Consider the following 9,767-nt stretch of genomic DNA (forward strand, 5'->3'; position numbering starts at 1 on the left):
ATCTTTCAGCAATGCCTTCCAGACATTCCAGTATTTCATAGCTCAGAGCATAATATAGGAAATGGTCCCATGACAAATCCCCATCTTTATCTGAGGTTATGTAAAGGATGGTTCATGGTTGCATTTCAGCCTGCTGATTTGTATCAAATGGTGTTGATTTGTATTATAAACCGCCATATACAAATGAGAATGTTTTCAGGCATCTCAAGATCCTGACAGATTGGTCTTTTTTTTGAAAGCAGTAAAAAAAGGGCCAGATACTTTTAAGAATGCAATAATTTAAATCTTAACCATCTCTTCTGTTATCCCCTTTGAAAAATATTAACAATAAGCTGTAGGTACTCCAAGCTAGTAGAGTAATTCATTCAACAACAAAAAAAGGGGAATGTGTTAGGCTGATATATTTTGGGAAGTCATCATCCTTCAAGAAAAATCATCAGGTTCTTAGCATACATTTACCTGAACTCCAGATAACAGCTTTGAGTGTTCAGAAGTAGAAATCTGCTGAAGTTTTGGGTTCTCAGCTCTGTACTGAAATACAGTTTTGTACTGAAAGCAATTGAAAAGGAGACTGGTTGAACGATGCTTTTCCAAGACTCAAGTGTCTGGACTTCTTATAAGATACCAGGTTCCTCCTAGACTCTCTTTAACAAAAGTTCCCTGAGACGACATGAGAATAAAAGCACTTTCTTCCTTAACAGAGCAAATACCAAGCTGAGAAGTGAGCTATCTGGGGTCTGCTACCTCCTTCAGCATGAATGGCTATTAATAAAAAAGAAAACAGTATTGACACACACGACAGGGAACATCGATCATCATGTTGTATCCTAATACAGAGAGCATGTTAACTCTAATGTACAAGATAAAGGTTTAAAATATTTCAGGGGAAAAAAATATATAGAGAGAGAGAGAATGAGACCTGCATCTGCCATAAGTGTCAAAGGTGTCTGAACACCTAAAATGTAAGCTGAAAGCTTTTCCTGGAAAACTATCAGGCGAATTTCATCCAAGTAGATTTCAGGAGGAAAAAAAAAAAAAAATACCTAAATAAATATAAATAATATAATCTGATATAATATAGATCTGATAAATAGCTATCAGATCTTTATAGGAAAAGAAGAAAAAAACTTCCAGGATACTCCTACTTCATTCCAAGTTCTCCCACGGCAATTCCAGCAGGATTTGGTCACTGAGGCGCATCAAGTAGCCATCTCATAAGCAGCTGGAAGCTCAGTGGCTCAGAACCCAAGCAGAGAGCTGTGGGAAAGGCTGAGCAATCCTCTCTCTTCATTAACAAAGCACACAGCTGGTTTAGAGACATATTCAATTGGCTTCTTTGAAATCACTGGGTTTGAGATGACAGAGTCCCTGTGAGAACCTGTGTTTGAATTATTGTTTCCAGTAGGCAAAAATTATTAAAAAGCAGCACAAAGCTACATGGAAATATGCTAAAGGAATGCATCTCCTGAATAGAGAAAGGTACAAATTACGTGGAAATGCATCTAAGGCAGGTGCAAAGGATTGGGTGCATGCTTAGTTTTGAGAATGTGTTTTTCGACAAAATTCATTTTTACTCCAACTGTGTGAGTGGGACCCTACCTGCTCATTATCTCTTCACTTAACCAGAGAACAACTAGAACTTCTGCTTCAGACTTAAATGTTACCAGGTGTGACCTGAGAAGACAGTCAGCAAGAGCATATTAAATTATGGTTAAGAATTGCCTAAGATCAAGATTTCAGAAATGGGTGCCTAACTTTTGACTTCTGTGTCTGCATTGAGGTGGATTACAGATGTGACTTGATAGTCCAAAGTGAGTACTCACATGCTCAAATATGGATCTTGGAAATTCATTTTGGTGTATGTTTTAGAAGAAAACTTATGTGGATGTGATTTGGATACACAGTATTGAAGTTAACAAAACACATCTCTGACTCTTTAGAGAGAAGTACTGGAGTAGGAGCACGAATTCATATGTATTCTCTCTCTCTCTTATTTTATTCCTTGATTAGGCTATACATGACATAGACCACATGGAAATGGGAGTTACAATGACTGGCCTCCCTGGGAGGTTTGGTTTTGCCAGTCTGATAAGTCAAGCATCTAATCAGAGCATGGCACTACTGTTCTTTGTAAGGAAAAGTAATTACTTTTTTGCTTGAGTTCAACATCTTGCTTCTTCACCTCATTTTCCTAATTGCTCATTACAAAAGATTTTTTTTAAGTGATCCAAAGCACTATTTTCTCTTAAATATATTCAGAAGAAATGTGTGTCATTAGCAGCCATTAGAAAGTGAATTTCAGAATTTCTGTGAATTTCAGACCGGAAAATCCATATATCTGATGGAATTCACCTACCCAGCTGAATAATTTTAAGTGCTCACTGCCTGCGAATGTGATTTTAATCTCAACAAAATATATGAGGCATGCACCAAGCACAACATACTTTGGTTTCCCCGCGTTGACCTCTGAGGAAGGACCACCAGCAGGCAGTGCAGTACCAGGGCTGGCCTTCCAGCCACCTAGGAAAGAGCCAGTTTTCCTCAGTGTTGCACTCTAATATACATGTATCTGAAAACTGAAATGGTTGGTTTTCATGGCGTAGTTAAAAATAAATGTCTACACAGTTAGTTAAATGTGAAATTTAAGTTAAATATTTATTTAGACCTCAACTTATGAACACATTGTTATAGCTTCCAAATACATTCCTGTGGAGAGCTTTATAACCTTTCTTTTAGACTTCATTAAATTTTTCCTGTGTGGTGTTATATATATATACCTGCATGCATACATATATATCTGTGTAATGTGCACAATTAATTATCTCATTAACACCTAAAACTCTGAGTCATCAATTTAACTTTTTTTCAGAGAAATAAGAGAACGGTGACCCACGTTCGCTTTCCAGCCAATCAAAAAAAGACAAATCACTCTTCAGGCGAATCAGGAGTCTTGACTTAAGCTTACCTGGACTTGGACCTTTGCCAACATTTTAAAATCACCTTTTCTAAATGTTCAAAAAGTCTCTGGAAATGTCTCCAAGCTTTATACACAGCACTCGTCAGGAAACCGCGATGTTAACTAATTGCAAAATTAACCCAGAACGTTTTGGTAGGGGGAAAAACTGGAAAGTTTAGCTCTTTGGAAGTAGTATTCAAATTCAAAGCTTGTGGGTGGGGTTGGGGTGTGTGAAGGTGCATAAATAGGCAGAAGGAGCCGTGGTGTTCACACTGGGACCAGGAACACCTTCGCACCCCAGCGGGCAGAGCAAACAAGGTAAGGCAACGCACGCGGCTTTGGGAGCTGCCTGCGGGAGCACTCAGGCTGCCCGGAGCTGTGGCAGCTAGTCAGAGGAGAGAAAAGACTGTAGCAATGGAGGAATGGTTTGGCACAGCTTGCTAACAAGAAATATATAGAGAGAAATGCCGTCTTTACAAGTTAAAAGAAGCAGGAGAGGAAGGTTTTTTTTTAGGGGTGGAAAACTTAGAACAAGTGTGCACAGCTTTCCTGAGGGGAAGTTTTGAAAGGGCAGGTTTAATATTTCTCTGTCTTGGCTTTCTGCACTGGCAATAGAGTAAACTTTGCCTGGTCTTTGACTTCCTGGTTGTCCAATACTTTTTTTTTTTTTTTTAAATGAGCATTACTTCCGCTATACGGCTCTAGTCAAAGCAATTCAAGGCAACCTTGAAAATCCACTGCATTTAATCTAACCTTATTTAATTTTCTTCCTTGCCAAGGAGACTTTTCTTAGGACAGGCAGTCTCTTGCAAAATCACATTTGATGTCCTTGAAATGGTAACTGCGGATGCTTGAGGTCTGTTGGACTTCCCAGTAGCTAAGAGCACTGTATCACTGATGCAGATGCAGCTAGTGCCTCCTCCTGCAGTTCCTACCTGGAAAAATACTTCAATTTTCCTGGAATTTTCATTGTCTGAATTTTAAAAGCTGTCAGTCTGTTGTAATTTTTGCATGAAAGTTTTGAATTTTCCATATTGTTTTTGGAATATCTTGGGTTTTCCTACTGTACCCAGTATATTGGTATTCCAGTTTTCAGGATGAAATTTAATGAAAATTTAAATGTAATGAAATTTAATAGGGTCATGTTACTAAAGTGTTTAGCAACCCTTTCAAAGCATCCCAGCTGAAATGCTGAGGAGCTTCCCATTGGACATATCTCATCTCCATCTCCATGCCCCAGGGTCAGGCTCAGGAAAAGCACTCTGCTTTGCGTTGCTTAAACCAGCAAACTGCATTTCACTTCTCAGTGTTCCACCGAGCAACTCTTCCTCTCTTTTTATTATAGATTTGACTGTTTTTCAGGATTAGATGATACTTTAAGGGAGAAGACAGGATATGAAGTTTCAACAACAGGATTAACCTGCATCTACGTTAATGTATCAGAATTATACCTAGCTTTAAATTTTATATCTCCTTTGAGTCACTCCTACTGCAAAACGGAGGAAGAGCCTAGACAGGTGAATTTCTCAGCCCCTGGGCTGCTAACCTGCTCATTTACTGTAAAACTGGGAGATCCAGAGATAACTGAGAATTTATGAGTACTTAAAAGTACTTTTGAAATGGCCAAAACTCTGTTGTTTTACTGAGCAAATTCAATACATGCAAAAAGAACAGAGGGAAACTGACACAGAAATGTTCATCTTAAGAGAACCACAGCTCAATAGCACAAACACAGCAGCAGAAAGCAGCCAAGTCCCTCATGACAACTTGCTAGGCAAACCTCACCTTTCCTGCACATTCCCCCAAGCCTAGGCCCCTACGGGAGCAGCCAGCCTCAGCCCTGGCTCACCCTGCTGCACACCCGACCTGCTTATCTGCTGCATGCCTCAGAGCAGCAGCCTGGGAGGCACGACAAAATGTAGTTTCTCTCCTCTGTCCCAGGAGCAGCCATGGAGAAGAGTTACGTGTCCGTGTTCCTGCTGCTCGTTGCCATCTCCTGTGTTCTGGCCAAGGATGTGGGCAAGAAGGATACGAAGGAAACTAACACTAAGCCCAAACTGCCTCAGACACTCTCCAGAGGTAAACATAAATTAATGAATGAATTATTTTTTTTAAACAATCTAAAATTTTGATTCCTATGATTTTTCTGTGAAATTAATTTTCTTGCAACCCATTCTGCGAACATATTTTCTAGTATTTTCTACCCCCTCCTTTTTCCTGACTTAAAGCCCTCCAGCTTTGTCTGTCCAAAACCCTCTTGGGCACAGGAGGGCTGGGGTCAGATGCGAGCTCTGCTTGTAACATGCCTCCTGTCTTTCCCTCGCAGGCTGGGGAGACCAGCTCATCTGGACACAGACGTACGAGGAAGCCCTCTTCCGCGCCAAGAACAGGTACCGAGCCCTTCCGTGCCCCTCCGTGCCCCTCTGCGCTGTGGCATCCCCCAGCACCTCCCCTGCACCTCACCAGCCCTAATGAGGAATCTTCTTTCCCAGCAATAAACCCCTGATGATTATCCACCACCTGGATGACTGCCCACACAGTCAAGGTAATTCTTTTGCACAGAATAAAATAAAATAAAATAAATAAAATAATAAAATAAATAAGTAAATAACATTAAAATAATAAAATATAATAAAATAGCTGGGTTTCAGTTTTAGATAGATGCTGTTTAAAAAAAAAAATATGAAAATCTGCTTGCTGGGGAAACTGTAGCCAAATGCCAACCTGCACACGCACAGGGAGCATTGAGCGTGTCACTGTCACACACAGGCATGAGCTGACCCACACGGCAAGAGGCATGCATCCCTCAACAGCTGTGTACAAGGGTTAAAATCCTTTAAATCCTTTCAGATATTCCAGGTTGAGGTCCTATATCTCCACAATGCATTGGCCATGCCCCGAGAACTGGAGTTAGAAGCTGCAAGAGGAGAAAAGGGGTTTTAAAGGGCAAAATGCTCAAATTCAAACTTGAGCAGAAATTTTGAGAGAGCTGCACTATCTGAAGGAGAGACATTTTGTACCATTATACTTACTCTTTACCACAGAATAAAGCTGAGTTCATCACCTTTCAGTGAAATGAATTTCAAGTCTTTATTTGCTGTAATTGTAAACTGGAAATTCTCGTTTTGATTATTCTGTTTGATTTTTTTTTCCCTAGGACTATTTCAGGGGCTTTTCTTTTATTAACTATCATTTCTCATTACTTTCACTCTAGCACTCAAGAAGGTCTTTGCTGAACATAAAGAAATACAGAAACTGGCTGAAAAATTCATTCTCCTGAACCTTGTGGTAAGTTTCCTAGTTACACTTCAAGTGAAAGCAACAAAGTTTTATTTCCAGTTACGGCTTCTCTAGCTATAACTAGGCAGTTTTATAGCCAGGATTGGCTAGGAAAAACAGCCAGTGCTGGAGTGTAATAGATTTAGTAATAAAGTTCTTTCATCTTAAGGTATCAAACTGACAAAATATAAAGGAATTTAAAGTTTAATGTAATAATATCATTAAATGTTATGAGCAATATACAGCTCTAGCTTGTTAAATGTTGTAACCCAGGCAGTGGATTTATTGAAAGTGTGAAATGCATTGCTTAGTTTGTATTTGATAGCACTGAGTATAAAGGAAAGAATCATGTAACATGCCCTCTTGCAATCTTGACCGGGAACCCCATCTGTTTTCTTTAAGTATGAAACCACAGACAAGAACCTGGCACCTGACGGCCAGTACGTCCCTCGGATTTTGTTCATCGGTGAGTACATCTCAGATCGAAGTCCCTGCCATGAATCTCAAACCCTCAGGCTTATTAGCAGGATTTTATTCCATGAGAAACACAGAATTTCACATTGGTTTTGGTGCACGTAAGAAAAGAAAACTCAAAAAAAAAAAAATAGCTGAGCAAGAGCATCTTTCTGGGCTAGGTGCACATAGGGCACAAGGATAAGAGCAGAGATGGAAAAGGAAAAGCCTGCCTCTGGTCTGGCTCTGATCGGGGAGCTCACCACCTTTAACCCTTGTAGCTGCCACTCTCTAAAGTGGATTATAATGCAAAGCAGCCCCAGCCTTGCCGTTAGCAGTGCCATAGGTGCGGAATTCCTCCCCCTGAGATTTCATCTCAGACACGATCTCAGACATCATAGGAAGGGCAGTGATGCCAGCTGCTTCAGGGGCTGGTTTCTAGGCCCAGTCCATAGCTCGACTCCAGCACTTTGCACCAATCCCTCACGATCACTTGTATTTTGGGGAGTTACCAGTGGCCATGCATGCAAACAGGTATTCCCTCTCCCAGAAGAGATACACAACCTCACATACTTATATACACGTCATCAGCATATCTGCACAAATCTAGGTCGTGATGACCATTTTCATCAGACCAGAACAACTGCCTTCGTTATTTCTTTCTTAACATTTGTAGCCTGAAAGCACCCTCAGCTGGTCGAGCTAATTTATGTACTGTGCAGCGACACAGGGTCTCAGGCTGATCAGCAATGATCAGAATCAAACCGATCACCTCCCCAACAAACCTGCAAACACATCTCAGCACCAGAACTGCAGTTAACTCTCCAGAACAACGACCTGTTGGTTGTTGGTGGGAGCAGACTTGTCTTGCAGAAACACTTAGGAAGCAAACAGAAGTGCAGAAAGGTTTGCTTCCTTCTGCTCGAGGGTTAATCCTGCGCTCTGCAACTTTCCTCCTCTTTTTTTTTTCCAGATCCTTCCCTGACTGTGAGAGCTGATATTACTGGAAGATACTCAAACCGTCTCTATGCATACGAGCCCTCTGACATTTCATTGTGTAAGTAGTGTGTTCTCAAAGTAGCCACATTTTTCACTTGGCAAGGAGTAAAGCCAGACGTGACACACTTGCCGTCAGTGCTGGCTGAAGGACAGTTAGCCAACATAAGATAAGGAAAGGTTTGGGTAGGGTATAACCGCATGGCTTACCTCGGCATGTTAACCTGCCCAGGTACAAACACTGAAAATACTTCCTTGTGAAAAAGTTGCAACAAAAATAACACGTTTGAATATTTCATTTCTAGTGTATTCAAACATGCAGAAAGCACTGAAGCTGCTGAAGACTGAACTGTAAGGGGAAGAAGGAAGCCCTTAAAGACCACGAAGTCTGATCTTCCATCTCTTCTCCACTCATTGACGCTGGTGAAGAGATTATTTAGGGTGATGTTTAGTGATGTATAGTGCTGGTTTATACACATAAACACTAGTTTTATGTTAGCACTTTTGTACTGGGCAGCATTTTTAAAGGCTGGAGTCTTTTAATTTAAGGCGTACAGAATACTGTATGATCCAACTGTACAAATGATTTTTTTTTTAATAAATCTATTTCAAGTGTTTACATACAAACATTGCTGTGGCTTTTTTTTTTTCCCCCTTATTATTATTTCCTAATATAAGAGTAAAATCAGTGTTACTTGAGACCACCCCTCGCACTTTCTTATCTAAGCACTTTGGAAAGAAAACAACTTTTTATCTCGATTCAGCAGCTCGTAAAGCTTTGTTCCTCAGTTTACTTTATCACCATCTACTTTCCTGTAACACCAACCCCTGCCTCGCTCTCATCAGTCCTTTCTTTACAGCTAGATAACAAGAAGTGCAAACCTTTTACAAAACTCTTCTGTGTTTGCAGTTAATTACATGGTAATGTGCATACTGCTTGAGCCTTTAAGAAGGAAAACAGTTTCAAATACAGAAAAATCACATGGTAGTAGAGAATGTGGTTGTTTACATATAGCTTTGTTGTGCTTGCTTTTTGTTTTTAAAATTGTCTGCATTCTGAAGTGATCTGAGATCACCACATCTACATGAAGATCTTTTTTAAAAATTAAAAAAGTTAAACACTGTTTCCCGTAGAAAACTTTTGCTTACATTGGAATTCAGTAAATCCCTGAGATTATTAACAGAAATTATATTGTAGTGATTATATGGCTGGTTTCCTGATTTTGTGGCTTGTGATTGCCCAAAAGGGACAACAAAAGTTAGAACTAAAAGACACCCTGCAGCTGAACACCTGCAGAGAAGGACTTGGGGGTTCTGGTGGACAAAAAGCTCGACACGAGCCAGCAGTGTGTGCACTCACAGCCCAGAAGACCAACTGCATCCTGGGCTGCATCAACAGCAGGGTGACCAGCAGGGCGAGGGAGGGGATTGTCCCCCTCTGCTCTGCCCTTGTGAGGCCTGAAGCTGCTCAGAGGGCTGGAGCACCTCTCCTGTGAAGACACGCAGAGGGAGCTGGGGTTGTTCAGCCTGGTGAAGAGAAGGCTCTGGAGACACCTCATTGTGGCCTTTCAGTACTTAAAAGGGACTTATAAAAAAGGAGAGCAACTTTTTACCTGGGCAGATAATGATAGGACAAGGAGGAATGGCTTTAAACTAAAAGAAGGGAGATTTAGGTTAGGAGGAAATTCTTGACTCAGAGTATGGTGAGGCACTGGCACAGGCTGCCCAGAGAATCTGTGGATGCCCCATGCCTGGAGGTGTTCAAGTCCAGGCTGGATGAGGACCTGGGCAACCTGATCTAGTGGGTGGCATCCCTGCACGTGGAGGAGGAGGAACTGGGTGGTCCTTAAGGTCCCATCCCAAGCCCTTCTATGATTCAGCATCCCTTCAGCAGTTCAGTAAGATGTTCCCTTCTATTGCAGCATCCTTCAGTTGTGGTGAGGAAATTCTTTGCTACAGCAAGGTCTTTCCTTTTCTTCCCAAGCAGAAGAAAGTGGTGGAAAATGGGGCAGCTGAGGCAGAAATATTCTCTAGAAGCAGCCATTGGCCACACACGATAAAATAAAATAAAACAATAAAAAAT

General features: G+C 41.0%; 1 protein-coding gene across 1 annotated transcript; it reads left to right on the forward strand.

Annotated features, from left to right (window-relative positions):
- Positions 1-3,117: 3,117 nt before the first annotated feature.
- On the forward strand, positions 3,118-8,311 carry AGR2 (anterior gradient 2, protein disulphide isomerase family member). The gene is made up of 8 exons (XM_083822855.1): positions 3,118-3,274; positions 4,898-5,035; positions 5,283-5,346; positions 5,449-5,501; positions 6,171-6,244; positions 6,638-6,701; positions 7,662-7,745; positions 7,990-8,311. Exons 2-8 carry the CDS (start codon positions 4,906-4,908, stop codon positions 8,037-8,039), a joined length of 519 nt encoding a protein of 172 aa, XP_083678981.1. The 5' UTR covers positions 3,118-3,274; positions 4,898-4,905; the 3' UTR covers positions 8,040-8,311.
- Positions 8,312-9,767: the final 1,456 nt, after the last annotated feature.

This window comes from Anser anser (genome assembly GCF_964211835.1).
Source record: "Anser anser genome assembly, chromosome: 2".
In the NCBI taxonomy this organism is placed as follows: domain Eukaryota; kingdom Metazoa; phylum Chordata; class Aves; order Anseriformes; family Anatidae; genus Anser; species Anser anser.